General features: G+C 40.0%; 1 protein-coding gene across 1 annotated transcript in view; it reads right to left on the minus strand.

Moving 5' to 3' along the window:
- Nucleotides 1–12286, minus strand: part of angpt1 (angiopoietin 1) — a 55357-nt gene extending 43071 nt beyond the window's left edge. Inside the window, exon 1 of the mRNA XM_044335766.1 lies at nucleotides 11388–12286. Within this exon, the coding sequence (XP_044191701.1) occupies nucleotides 11388–11783 (396 nt within the window). The 5' untranslated portion in view covers nucleotides 11784–12286. The remainder of the gene's footprint in view (nucleotides 1–11387) is intronic.
- Nucleotides 12287–15661: the final 3375 nt, after the last annotated feature.

The following is a 15661-nucleotide window of genomic DNA, read 5'->3' on the forward strand; positions in this document are numbered from 1 at the left end:
ACGAGGTGCAGCAGCATAACATCTGCACATGGAACTGCTTCGGTCTGACCTGCGGTTCACCACGGCTGTTGGAGAGGAGGAAAATAGTCGCTGCTGTTAATGATAATGTGCAGCTCATGCATAGCCATTATTGTGTCACTGCCATGCTTCAACATTAAAAACATTTGCTGCTGTCTGACGTTCAGCCGATGATGGATGGAAACGCTGATAACGTGTGTCTATAGTCTGTTGCTCGCGGAGTTACAGCTGTTTCTGGAAAAGCTGCAACGCAAATATAATTGTGAGTTATGCATCTAAAATTAATTGGAACAAATTTGGCAGTTAAATTCATCAGACTTTCATTTTAGGATCATTCACAGCATATTTCTACTGGGAAAAGATTCACAATTAGACGCAAGGAATGAGGTAGAGCTCTGGAAGAAGCCCATTGTGCACCATTTGTATAATCTCCTTACATGTGTCCAGGTTTCTGTTTATTTTTGCATTTCCTAGACTGAAGTGCACAAGAGGTTTATATAAACTTAGTGGAAGGCAGAGGAAGGATCAAAGGATCAAAACCAGAGCAACTAAGCTCAGGATCATTATGTTCAGACAACAAGGCAAAACATCCTTGTGCATCACAGAATTTCCACAGACCCTACAATTACACAATATAATCCATTCTTATGAAGCCTTGCCATATTGGAACCAAACATGAACATCATTTAAATCTCATCCAGCACTCCCATGTAGCTTGAGAGATAGAATATGGTGAAAATACTGATGTTTATTTATTAGTTATTTATTAGTTTCTGTGCTCGTTGTGTGGTGCACTTTATTATTTTATTACTTTCAAATCTGAAGTCTTGATCTTAAGTGGCTGTTCTGGTGCTTTGGGTTTGAATTGCATGATCTTCATCAGCAATCTGTCATGGTTGTCAACTGTAGAATTTCCAATTTCCTTTGTCTCTTCGTGCTTAGGTTGTCTTGGCTATGATAGCTTAAAAGTTTAAAAAATGTTAATAAATGGACCTTGAGGTAAGATTTCTATTTGTCAGCTGCGGTTTCCAAGGTGAAGAATGAACTTGATGACTCAATTTTTACGCCAACATGAATAACAAGTTCTCATAGATCCTCTATTCTATGACACCTCAGCAAAGTCCATCTTTTGATCACCAGCATGTGAAATGACTAAAAGTGCCAGAACAGCTTCTAAATGGACCTTGACATAAGGAAAATTACTTTATTATTACTTTATTCAAGCAAAAATGGTTCAATACACTCACTGTTTATTAAGGAAATGACTGAAACAGGAAGTCACTATTTTCTCTGAACATGGTGGTTGAGGTTTTGGAGAAATGCCAAGAAACCGATGCATCATTGTTAACAGCGGACAAGAAGTGTCTCACACAGACTCATTTTTTCAGGAAGAGTTTATCTGTTTTAATATAACCGTTGATGTCATGTCTTATTCTATTCTCATCCCTCTTTCAGACATCATAGACATCATGCATCACTAAAATGTACATCTACGCTCATAATGGGAGTGCTGTTTGACATACACTAAGAAAATGTGACAGCCTCTTGTACGTACGAGCTCCAACATCTAACATCCCATTACTGAAGATCCTTAACAGGCCATCAGTTAAGCTGAAGGTTATTTCATCCAAACACAAGCTTGTGTGTGTCAAACACTGTCATGCACAAAAAAACATATGCAGGGATGAACATGATTGTGACACAGATTCTTCTGTACGCACACACATGCAGAAATACACGTACACACTCACCCACACACACACAGAGGCCCAAGAGGATTACCCTCTCTCTCCATCTCAGGACCACTGCAAACATGTCAATTTAAATAAACATCAAGAACCATTTGTAACCATTTGTATATTGGTTGTAAACCCAGACCAAAAGCACATTGGTCTGTTCAGTCTATGACAGATTTATGAGCGAGTTCCTGTTAATGTAGGTAGCTGGTTTTATGGTGACACAGCAGCACATTTTAGAGTTAATGTGCCATCAACTGTTATACACTCTTACTTTTGGGATAACTGTAGGAGTGGTATGCTTAACTTTAGGGTGGAGTACCACTTAAATGAAATTTTTTGAGGGTGCGTACTGTTATTATTTTCTAATAGTCTGATTTATATGCTCGTCAAAGTCCCATAATGTTGAAATGACTACAGTTAGGATGCTATAATCAACATTTTTATATTTATAATGGATAAAAATGACCGTGTGTGTGAAAGCGGTCGCTCGTATTGACAAAGCCAAAGACAGTTATCACTCAATTCCACAGTTCTCCTTAGCTCTACAGAACGTTTTAGCGTCTTTCAGCTCATTGCTTCGGTTTTATGGCCCACAACATTACTGTTTTGGTTCACTCTCACCACTCTCATATCCCTGTTTTCAATAGCAGCAGGCAGCTCGTTTCAGCAAAAAAGATCTGATAAACCCACTGAACGTTTCCTCTCCAGCACCATCCGGCACACAGACAAAAGTGACGACTGCTGAGTGAATATAGTGGAACATTTTGCGGCTATAACCAGATACCATGAACCAGAATTTTCCCTCAAGAGTTGGTGGAAACCAGTCATGGACCAAAAAGAGAGAGAGTAAATATTGGACTTACTTTTGTCAGGTGGCCAGAGACAAGACTCAAAATGAAAGCTAATGTTGCTCCGTGTCTGCTGGATTTGTAAAAGACAACTATTTTCTAACACTTCATTGTGCTTACAGCCTGTTTCACTGCTGTTTTTTTTCTGTAGCATTATTTAAATTATCTCGGTGTAAGGTTTTTTCTTTTAGTAAAATACAATCTCCATGGAAATTGAAAATTATATAAGGGTGTATCATGTGCATTCTTACTCAGCAAAGTGTCTTTTTTTAATATGTGAAATCCAGACGTTTTCTAATCCTGCAAAGAGGGGCTTGCGTAGTTAAGCAGTTAAGAAGTGTTTTTTGTTACAGTCTCACACATTGATTCCAATTAGTTTTCTAAAGTCAGCAGTACATTTTTATTAGAAAAGAAAAAACAGTTTGCTGGTAAAGGGACAGCACTTCAACATTAGCCAGTTAGTTTAGGTATTGAAATCAGTATCCGGAGAGAAAAGGTGGAATGGGTGCATCTCTAGTCCTTCATCAAAGCATGCTACACACATGATGTGCAGCAGGTGTTTTCCATCAGCTAATCACATGCTTTGCCATCACTGTCTAGGTTGTCATCAAAAGCACAAAATACTAAAAAAAAACAGCAAAGAGATGAGGTGAATAATCAGCAATGTGAATTATTCTATGGGGACCTTTGACTTTTAGCTGTATGTTACATGGGTGATATAACAGTTGGGTTAAGAAATGTCAGGAGGTAACCCACTTTACTGTAAGGTCGAGCTGTGTCTCCCTCCTCACGTCTGTAGTCACTCCGCCAACTTCAGCTCTGGTATTGTGTTGAATGTGAGAAGCCTGGTTTGAGTCCCAGACAAGGAAAACACATCTCTGGACGGGGTTAAGAGTGTGCTTCTGTTTTCAAAATGCACATTTGTAAGCGTATATGTGTGTCTAAATCTGCCCCTGCGTCTATGTTTTTCTATGTGTGCATTCGTGTGTGTATCCGCATGTGTGTCCATGAGCAGGCTGACGGAGGTGTCACGCCGATCACAGCACTTAACCAATAAACTGAGAGACCTAACACACTCAAGTGCCCAAACCACCCACAGAAAACAGAGCAGGGCTATAATCAGCCTGCCATTCTGCGTAGCTCCAGACTGTCTACCGTCAAGATGTGTGTGTCTGAAATTGTAAGTTAATACATCACATGATATGCGCCCACTAAATCCCCTCTATTACCCACACCAAAGGGTGAAAAATAAAGATTAAATAAATAAGTGAGGTAATTCCTGGAAGTGACACGGAGGCTTTAAGAACAAGTGGCTCATATCCTACTGCCAGAAGGACAAAACAAAAACAGCAGAGCCAACCATTAGTCATTTTCAGATCTATCTAGACCACACTGCGAGGGAGTGGAGACTGTTTATTTTTCACCCAGTATCTTGCACTGTCCCTATCTCCTCCTTTCTTTTCACCTTCACTTGCTTCTTGTCATCAGTTTTCCACAACTCCAACTGGCAAGCCCTTTCTTTTTCAAATTCAAGCATCTCTTTTTCAACCATCTGATTGTGATTCTTTTGTTTCTTCGATTTTAAATCATATCAACCCTCATTCCGCAAGGCTGAACTCCGAAAAAAAAGGTGAAATGGCTCTGTCCTCTGGAACCTCTGGAAAGCTCCCCAGTGCTGACAGACAAAGACATCCACTCAGTGAAACATCTGTCAGGGAGAGTCAAAGAGACGCTGTGGGGAGAGTAGGCCTCAGAGGTAGCATGTGGTGAGGCTTCAGGAATTTTCTTTCTATAGTTCACGGATTTTACAGAATTAACTTTGGGATTAATAATTGTCAGATTCAAGGGGATCAAACAACGCAATTTACCATAAACTTCAAAAAATTGGATGAACATAAAATCAAGCATGTAGAGAGAGGATAGAATATTACAGTGTATTCTGATTTTTCGTTCTCCTGTTGCTTGCCAGAATCAGCAATGCAAGACATGCATGTTTTCTCAATGTTTTCCTTTCCTGGAAGTAAAGCTGCTGTAAAAAAAAAAAGTGACTGACACGTTATTGTAAATTCACACTGTGTAGACGTCCTGCGAATTACATTCGGGCAGCTCATATTCTCAAAAAGCTGTTTTGTGTTTTTGATACTGTTTCGCTTCCCTTGACCTTCATTAAAATCTTGATTTACAGCACACAACCTAAATGAACCCCACGTCTGGAGGAAAATAAATGGCAGCAGATACGGGAGTAATATTATCATCTGCTCTGTTTATCAAGAGTCATTATAAAGCAAAAAATTCAACAAAGATAAAAGCCGGTTTGGTGACTGAAATAAGTTCAAACAAAGTTGTGATTTGCTGCAGGATGCGATAACACCACATTACTTGTCCACTAACTGTACCCTCAGATTGACTGTAATGTCTAATGTTTCACTCTATCTGAGCTATTACTATCTTATATTTGGCTCGTAATCACTCAACCTTAGCAGTGGCAGAGATACAGCCATGAACTTTGTGCTTTTGGCAATTCTACTGACCATAACTTACACACTCAGCACTAATGACTTCCACTTGCCTGCCCAAAATAATATTATGTTCATTCTTTTTAAAAAAAAAAATGTTTCAAAAACGTTTCAGACGTTTAACAAGAAAATATTTAAATGCCACAGTAGGATAAAATATCTAAATATCCTTTCCGCTGTATGGTAGAGTAATGTTGCAGAACACTTACATTCATAATACCTCTGGCAACCAAATGAAGAAAAATTAGCGCCATTACAGGAGAGTGAGTATACTCGAGGGTGTATATGGAAATACAAAATTGATTCTACAGATGCATCAAGGGGTGCCAAGCTACAAGCTAGCAACAACGTTGTCTGAAGGGACACCATAAATCCTGCTTGCATTTAGCCAAATGTATAACCTTATAATTAAAACAAAATAAATCCCATATAAAGTACCCACCCGAGAGTGATTCATGGAATGAGTGATGGAAAAGGAACCGTATGCTTGCTTTACGGCTGCAATAAGGTAAACTAGACAGACTCAAGATGACCTGCAAAATTACCAGGCAATTTACGTCTATCTTCATTCACTGAGCTTTATGGAGACATATGTAGGTGTACAATATCTTTCTGCCCAATATCAAAACTTCCAGCTCGTTCAGGGCCACCGACTGCACTGAAATATGATTTCTGGGAAACAAAGTGGCTTGCCATATTGAGCATGACAAAACTACTCAATGCCCCCTTTTCCTGAAAATCAGGAGCATTAACTATGTTGGGCTCCATTTTCATGTGTTCAGGTGGAAATACTGTAGCGTGGCCGTAATGTTTTTCCCTATTCTCAGGACAGGTCTGTTTCTTTTTCACTTTCAGTCATACTGTAGCACAAGTGTGACCAAGGCAACTTTTATGGAAGCTGTTATTATAGTGTCCTTCAGCAATTTCAACGGTTTCCCTTTTACCAGTCTTGGGGTCGGGAGGGAAGAGCTTTTTATTCCTCCGGGCATTTCCTAGTCTTTCTGCATCATCCGATTGTTAGTTTTGGCCCACATTATCAGTGAAAATAAACTCTCATAGAGGAAGTGACCCTTAAAATAGATAGGTTTCTCCTTGGATCTCTAGGCATGCTGTGTGGCCTTCTTATAGCATTAAGTAGAGAAACATATTCACTCTTTTTTCGTATGATCTCCCAGTATGGAAGAGAAACAAGCTGCTGCCCACATGTCGGTAGATCCTTTTAAACCACTGTTTATGCAGCACAGTCATGTTCGTCGAGAGGCAGAATGATGGGAATTTCACAGGGATAAGACACTGCTGATAGTTTTCCCCCTCCCTTTGTTCAACAGCTTAGTTTGGCAGACTGTCCTTCTAAAGAAACCATGCTCTCAACCACTTTCTACTGTCTCCATGAGGAGGGAAATGGGAAGATCTATTACTTTCACTCCCAAGAGCAGAAACAAAATTTGGCTTGCTAACTGACTATCACTGCCAAATTTCATTGTCCTTAAAATATTGCAAAAGTATAAGGATATTCTCAGTGTGAGATGTAAGATGCATCTTGCAGAGCAAACCAAAGAGTATCCCATCGAGTTTTTAATGAATGGAACCTTTTTCTTATCTTAAAGCTGCTATAATCAGTATTTTTACATCAACAATCAATCAAATATGAGCTGTGAAAGGGGTTGCTTATAGTGATAAATCTACAGAGAAATACCACTTGATGCAGTTCCCTTCAGCTCTACGGAGCTTTTTAGTGTCTTTACTCTTTGTTTGGTTTTATGACCTACAATTTTACTGTTTTCATTCACTGCTGTCATCAGTATCATTTTCAGACACAACAAGAATCTGTTTTCAGCGCAAAAGCTCCAAAAAAAACCCCACTGAACACAATCTGCCCTGCACCAAACATGGGACAGACAAATTTAGCAACTAGCTAGTGAATATAGTGGAGCATCTAGCAAAGAACCAGATATTTCCCACAGGAGTTGATGGATAGTAAAAGAGAGCTAAAAGAGGAGCAAATATTGGACTTATATTCATCAGGTGGCCAGAAACATGACTCCAAATGAATGCTAATATTGCTCTGTGTCAACTTAATAATGTGATAATATGTTAATGTAGCGTTGCGTTATCCTTAAGTGGCCAGAAAATCAATTAATGCAGGTTAATCCATCCATGCTGTATTTCTGACAAGACTCCTCATTGCCCTTAGTATAAGTAATTGCCATTCAGAGCACAACGGTTAAAGTTTTAAAGAATCCATTTTATTCAGTGCTAAACTGCTCCCATTGATCCTTGATATGTCACTCTTCTGGTTGTTCTGAAGTCTAAAAGACCAAAGCTGAGTGATCATTTGCCATCAGGGCTCCTAGATTTTTCAATAACCTCAGTTGGTCAATCATATTATTTTCTCATAAATCACATTTTCTAAAATAGTAGCCAAATGTGGGGCTAAAAAGCTGTGTTTCACAGTACTCTGAAATTTCTGAGGCTGTTTCACCTGTGATCACAGAAGTGTGTTCTGTAGCACCTGTGACCACACCCAGCAGTGATGTCACATTGTACTGACACACCCTGAAGTACACCTCTACATCACTGCAGCAAGGTCAGCAAAAAGACTATTTTCAGGTGTTCAGGTGCTCTTTAACATTGCTTTGCTGCCTAAATTCTTTTTCCTGCTGTCTTATATTGTCTTATTTGTTTTTTATTGCTTTGTTGGTCTTACATTTTGCTGCCACTCATTTTTTTCAGCTTTAATTTTGCAAAACACCACATAAGTATGGTTTCAGAAAGGTGCTTATTTGTTTATTATTACAGTGTGAAGTAGCTTGTTTCTCACTGCCAATTCTCTCTGAGATCACAGCCAAGCTTGTCTGAGGTTCCTTGCCTTGCAGGCAGGTCAGAGAAGTAATCCTTGGACAAACACACACCACCTTTGACTGGTCAGGAATGTTATCAGGGTCCATATACTCTACCCTGGTTTGAGGAGGGAAAGATCTCAGACCTAAAGTGCTTCCCCAACAGCTGTTTGCTGCATCACTCTCTCTGTCTACCCCCCACATTGGACTGGACACCCAGGCACGGGTTAGCTATCTGGACTGGTCTCTTTTGTCCGTCCCTTTCATCAGAGCTGGTTGGAGCAACATCAGGGCGAGCTTTCTCTAAGACAAGCAGTAAAAATGCTGGCGTGATTAAGATAGATAGACTGGCCAGGACACTTAATCTTCTGTCCAATGAAAAATGTTAACTGCATCCTGATGTTCCCCCCCCCCAATGCAGTGCAATTAGGCTGAATTACCACTGTGTGCTTAAGCGTCCCCACTGAGATGCCTATGCCAATTCCTTTCTAATGCTGATCTGTCTACTTGTTGCTTGTGCTATGCCGTGTGTTTTTCAATACTCTTAATATTTTTCAGTGACATACACCAAGGGAGTTCTGTTCATTAAACACTTTAAAATAGAATCCAAAAATGATTTACAGAATCTAAAAAAGTTGATATCGTATTTAAAAAAAAATCTATTCAGAATGAAAAATGTCTGTCGTTGCGCAAAACTACTCCAGAGTGTCAGAAAAGAAGCGTGATAGCATTAGTGGCAATGGAAGACATTTTCATTTGCTTCCATTTTTGCATCTGAGGAGAAGTTATTCCAGAGGTCTCATTAGTCAAACCTTCAGTTCACCAATGCTGCTGTTCTGTTTTCATAGTATCACTTATACTATCATAGATGGATGAGGTCCACTGAGCAAAGATAAAGCCGGTGTTATTTCACCCCTGGCCTTTCTTGACACATGGATCGCTTTTGGGAGCCATACAGAAAACAGCTTTGAAACCAGCGAATCAGACAGTGAACTGGAGAAGAAACTCCATAAAGATGAATAAAAAGTTCAGCGTTTATATTCCTTTAATTTGGTGATCATGTAGTAGGATGAAAAGGTGTGTCCATTTTTTGCATCTTGCATGTTTTCTTATCTCTGCCGTATAAAGGTGAATCCTCACAGCTATGAAATATTTGCTATAAAACATGTTTTAAACCTTGACATGGACCATATACAGTCCAGCAAATTCCTTTGCTTACGTGAGATAAAGTCGGTGATATACAATCCAATGATACACTGATATTATACAGATTGTGTGCTGTAAGCTCAAAATCCCTCTCATACAATATTTCTTTTGGATTTGGACATATTTGTATCTGCTCTGCGCTTTAGTTAGAGACTCTGTATTTGCAGGAGGGTGGAGTTGCCTCTAACTCTACCCTCCCTAATTACAAACTCAATCAACATCTCGCTATAACATACTGTGACCAACGCCTGGTTAATTGATGAGGAATGACTATTTCCTCCGACCTGAAGAGTGAAAAGTTTACTTTCTGAGAGCAAATGAAAAGCAGGCACACAGCAGCGTATAGCTCAGACAGCTTTGGGGGGACACGCTGCTTGCTAATGAATAGACTCAGAGTATTGATGAAGTTCAGGTTGATTAATACCCCAGTTCCAGTGTAATTCATCAAATCCATCAGGTGTTATCTGTGCACGCATTTGCTTCGTGTTCCGCTGAGTTTTTTTTTTTTTTTCCTCTTGTTTTATAGACAAAAATAAACCATTAGCTTTAAGCAATTAATCATAGATTGGACCTGCTAATCTTATTTGTGAACCACAATATTGTGGAAAGTAGAGGAGCAGGAGAGCTTATAGAGGTTACACAGAAATTTGAAGTTTGTTTATTTGATTCATGTGTTCATTTCAGAGAGATAGTCTTGCTCTCTTTGGAGACACAAAGTCTCAAAGCTTAGAAAAGCACAGTGGCTGCCAAACCATATCAGCGATGGCCTCACAATTCGCAACTCATTAACATTACAGTAGAACCATATGACCATAGTAAACACCTCAGTGGCTCTATAAACATATCATAATCGTGTTGTTTAACAGTAATTAAATAGGAGGTATTTGAGTCTTGCATAATATCGTGTCCGCTCAATAAAAATGGGTATTATTTTTATTTAATGTGAATCTGTATTTTCAAGTTATTCTCACACGTCCTTGACTTGAATAAATAAAGGGAGCATTCTGTTTCTCTGTCTTTTCCTCCTCTGTGTGTCTCCTGGGGCTTTCTGACTTCCTGCCATTAAAGAGACAGCCCACTGGAGAACAGGGGGTGACTGACATGTAACTACCTCTGCTCTATGACCGACGCTCTGTGGAACTTAACTGGACATCTGTGGAATTTACTCAAACAGTAGTTTGCTCAGGAAAAATATAAAGGCAAGACATAGATGTGTTTGCTGGACGGGTACAGGGAGACGGAAAGAGCCGCCACGGAGTATAAGATGTCTCTGGAGGCTAGACAGCTGAGTAACATCCAGGACAAAAAGTTCAATGTGGTTAATATACACAGTTACATAACAACACAGCAGAGATTATATAAATTGTGTTTTGGCTTCTAGACTAATTAAATGCATATTTTGTCGCTCTTTGACAGAAGCTTTGTTTCTCCAAGTTGTCAACGTATCAGAATCAAAGAACAGCTGTCTTGTCCAGTTGACCACAATGTGTTTTTGAATTCATCCAGAAATTCTAGAGATTTCTAGGTGCTGAACTTTTCTCAAGTAATAAAAGAGCATATACTGTAGTCATTCCAGTTAAATTGACACTGCTGCTGCATTGTTAATCCCTTTTTTGTGTGTCATTTGTACAATATTTTCCCCATGACATTTCACTTTAAATCTGGTCACAAAGCATCTCAGAGAAAAACAAAAATCTCAACTCCTAAATCACATAAATTCTCCTACTGACAAACACTTCAGAGAACAATGTGTTGACTATGAGAAAACAGCAAACACTGCTCACTTTTAGTCTAAGAGCCTCATCCAGAAAGCAAAACAAGTCTAGTGAAGTTATCTAGTGAAGCCACAAACAGACGTTCAGCTGAGACCACACACCCACGGGAACACGAATATCTCAACAAATAGACAACAGATTGACCACTTCAAAAGAAAAAACGGATCCAGTCTCATGCAGGGTTGTTACAGATGCGATTCAAGATCGGACTTTTTCAGCGGCGGTCAAATTAAAACTGGATAATATTACAGAAACTGCATTTAACTGCATTTCTATTTCAGATGATGATATTGAACAACGAATCAACATACAAGATTCCCTTTAAAACTTAATTTTTTTCTTTTGGATTTGGATTTTTTTTTTTTAAAAAAAAAGGAAAGTTGCTTTTGTGTTCAACTTTGTTAGCGCTGCTTTAAAACTTCATACCACCTGAGCCCCTCCTTACCTTCTGCAGCCACTGGGTATAATTCTCCATAATGTGTTCGAGCTGTTGGATCTTCTGGCTTGGAAAGTCTGGCTCAGGTGGCGGAGCGTCTCTCTGGAGAGAGTTGGCGTTGTACTGTGGGCTACCACCTTTCGCCTCCCTGCAGGAGCCTCCTCCGGCCCCATCTCCCTCAGGTAGGATGAATGTATAGGTGCACTGGCCATGCTGGATCTTATGAAAACGTCTGCTGCTATAATTACTACTGCTTCCTCCACTACTGCTGCTGCTGCTGCTGCCACCTGTGCTGCTGGTGCTGCTCTCCGTCCCTCTCCTCTGCTCCCCTCCTCCGCAGCTCACAATCACCAGAAGTGCTGCCAGAGAGAGCAAGTGGTGCCCAAATGTGTACCACAGCATCATATCAGCCTGGGGGAAAGGTTGCAGGTGATTGAAGTCCTTGTATCTTTATCTGCTCCTTCTTAGTTGGCGTTTTGGTTGGATGCTTCCTTTAGATCTGGAATCAGAAAACGGTGAAGAACACCGTTGGCCTGGAACATGTGTCATCCATTTTTATACTGGACCTCCAGCATTGAAAGCTATTTTCATATGCACTTAACCATGCTACAGTTCCTAGAAGAGCTCCTTTAAGTTTGTGTCCTGGCAGGAAAAGTTGAACACATGTCTTGCAGAGTGACAGCTTGGTTATCTCGATGTTCCTCCAGTAAATCAAAGCTGGTCTGCGTGCTTGCATTTATCAGTCTGTGCATTTAAAATAGGTGCCGGGATAGCTGGGATGGTGTCGTTCAGACCTCCCCTGGTCTCTCTGCCTTCCCTTCCTCCCCTGCTCTCTGACTTAACGACTGGGGAGAGTGAGAGAGACGCTCACTCTGAAGAGCAGTTCCAAGCTTCCAGCACACTCTGCGCCTGCCCCTTGTAGAGCCTGCAGAGGAATGTGAGTGTGTGAGTGTGTGTCTGTGTGTGTGAGCCTGGCAGAAAGGGACCCCAGCACAGAGGATGTGCTTAGACTATAAGGATCGGTTTACAGGCTCTCTGACTACAGGCTCATGTGGTTGACCTGACTTTTTGCCTCTGTGTTGACACAAAAAACACACTTAAACGTGTGCGTTTAATTTACTGCTCCTGAGATACTACTCCCTACTATACTATATACAGTACATGACAGGTGCTGTATTATAAATAGGCACAAGCGAGGTCTATTTCTAGGAGTTTTCACAGTCTAGTTCGCAACTTTTGTCTCTCTCCTGACAATAGAAAAACATCATCAAGGCAATTATTTAAGCAATATTTTTTCTTCTTCTTCTCCTCGATGGAGGTCTTATATCTTCCAAGTACCTTAACATAATGATTTATGCTAAATGATTAAGTATTGCTCATCCTGGGATTGAATGACAATAATAACTTTCCCTTACTCCAGCCCAGAAATAGCAGAAACAATTTCTGTGAGATTTTGCAAAGACTGCAAAAAGCTTTGCTGGCGAGATTTATCTTCTGTCTTTCATCCACCCCATAATATCTCCATTATGTACACTGTCTTTATCTTCATTTTATATACAGTATGTCTCTATCACAAACACCCTCTGCTGTTATGTTTTCAAGAAAACAAAAGTGAAATCCAAGAATGAGCAGAGGAAGAAGGAATGTCTCTTCATCATTAGGCCAGAATAAGGAGCAGAGTGAGGAAACGCAGTGCTGAGAGCTCCTGGGTCAAAGGTCGAGTCCTCGTTATGGACAGTCCATTAAAATCTCTGATTCCGGGAGACACAGCTGCCTGAATTCTGGCCGGACTTCAACATTCCTCTTTAGTCCAAACCATTCAAATCTGTGTGACAGTGCGTGTGTGTGTATCTATGCTTGTATCCGTGTGAAATGTACTGTATGTGGATGAGTGTCACTGTGCACGTGCGCACTGCCTCCCTCTGCACCCATGTGCTTACATATTATAATGTAATATATATGTCTGCATGTTCCTGCATGTGTGTGTTTGATAGAGCGTGTGTATTCAGTGATAGCAGGGGGCTACAGAAAACTAGGTCCTCTGTGTGGGAGCAGAGGGGTGGTGTGAACGAATGCATGAAGGAGACCCAAGATAACAAACCCCCTGAATAACCCAGACTGGCTAAGACACAAAGCATGTGCAAATATCTCTTGGAGCGCTTGTCTTTGGTTGACATACTTTGTTGGTGTCCTAAAATCTGGGCGCCAGTTGCTGTGTCCAAAGGAAACTAAGTGGGGGATAATCGCCGCCACTGGACAACCTTGAGTGTGCAAAATTAAAACTACACATCACAACTATGAACGGCTAAACAAAACAACCAAAGATGTAGAAAAAAAACAAGACTACACAATCTACAGCTACACTAGTGGCTTTGTTGCTTTGCGCTAACTGCTAATGTCTCAGAACGAAAAAAATGTCTGCACCAAACTTAACACAATGCAATAGTCTGCACAATAGTTGTGCAATACAGATGTCCAGACATTTCACTGAAAATCCACTGAAAGTTTTGACATGCTGGTGACATAAGAGGAAAAGTTGGAAGATTACCAAAGTTATTACAATATATCCTCTGGGAACCACGAATGTCTGTACCTATTTTCATGTCAATCCCTCAAATAGCTGTCGAGACATTTCACTCAAAACTCTGAACTTCATGGTGGCATCAGAGGAAAAGTCAATAGAGCACCAAAGTCAGGTGGATTCTTCCTCTGGGAAACATGAATATCTCCATAAAAAGTCATGGAAAGCCATCCAATAGTTGAGATATTTCAGTTTGGACCAAAGTGCTGGATCAACCAACAAACTGACATTGACAGGCATAGAGCCACAACGCTAGCGGCTAAAAATAAAGAGAGGAGAGGAGGCATGACATCTATCCCTCTGTGTACTATAAATTTTATATGGGCATTATATAGACAGTTAATATTTGATACCAAACTGTGTACACATGCTTTTCATTAAACTATGTTCAAATACTCATTTTACATCAAAATCAGCATTCTCATATTTTGCTGTATTGCAGCCAGTATTGGCTTGTCTTTCTTGAACAAGAAAAAGATCACAAGCTGTTTATATTTATGAGGCGTTAACTGAGCGGTGCAATCTCAGATGTGAATTCTTACTGGAATGTAAACTTATTGAGAAAACAAACAACGCAAAGCAGCAACAGTACAATCATTTGCAAACCCCCGGGGTCCCATTCTGTGCAAGCTGTCCAACACATTTCCAATGTGCACCCAGTTTTGTAAAATGCAATAGTCATTTTGTTGGTGACAGTCAAGCACAGCACGGGTCATGTCAGTTGTGAGAGGCCTCGAGGCAGTGGGGATTCATGGGAATCTGGCTTATGTTTTACTTGTGAAAAGTTTGGGAGGACGTTTTGTATAACTCAACATCAGTCTGACCGATGTTGCCTTCCACATGTAATGTAAAATTTAATAGATGATGTGGGAATACAGCAGATCAGAGTTTTCAGTCTTTCCTGGTGTGACTGGTGTATTTTCTTTATTCAAATTAGTTGTGGTGGCTGCTTACATGTTAAATTATGTTAAGAGCATGATTTCCACTGGGGAAGGTGAACCGTATCCTCTTACTGGCCAGTTGCTTTGCATTTCAGGCTGGTTTGAGTAACGGATCAATGAATTTGAAGGCTTATCTGCAGGTTTATAATACTATGAGGCAGGATTTTAAGACTCTGGAAGTTATCCCAGTGGCAATCATTTTATCCTCCATTGTGATGATTGCCATGTAAATGGTAGAAATACACAGGATTGTGCATTGTATGTGTTTCATTGGTCAACGTAGTGCCTTATTAGATGACGTTGCATTGGATTGTGGCATGGGATGACCGTACATTTTTAACTGGAGTTCATTCTCATTCAAATGAATGAGGGGACTGCATTTTTTCATGCAGCACTGTTGTCTGTCTTGCACAGCCTTACAGTTACAACTAGACTTCTAGACTTTTTGTTTCCCTGGGTTTTGCCTCTCAGGCTACATAAATGCTGCCCATATCCCTGATTGGTGAGGTAAGACCACAAGGAATATACAACATATATTTTAGAAAAGAAAATCTATATTTTGTCACATCAATCAAACATAAAGCAGTAAAAGACAGTGCTTTTTTTTAGTAATGATCATTTAGCACTATATTTTCATTAATTAAACTAGATGCAAGTTTAAGTGGGGTTAGTGCATTAATAATTTAAATTTATTTTCATGATTTTACATTCATATCTTTCATTTATCATTCTTTTGTTAGATTATCATTATTGTGTAAAGC

This window comes from Thunnus albacares, chromosome 19 (assembly GCF_914725855.1).
Source record: "Thunnus albacares chromosome 19, fThuAlb1.1, whole genome shotgun sequence".
NCBI lineage: Eukaryota > Metazoa > Chordata > Actinopteri > Scombriformes > Scombridae > Thunnus > Thunnus albacares.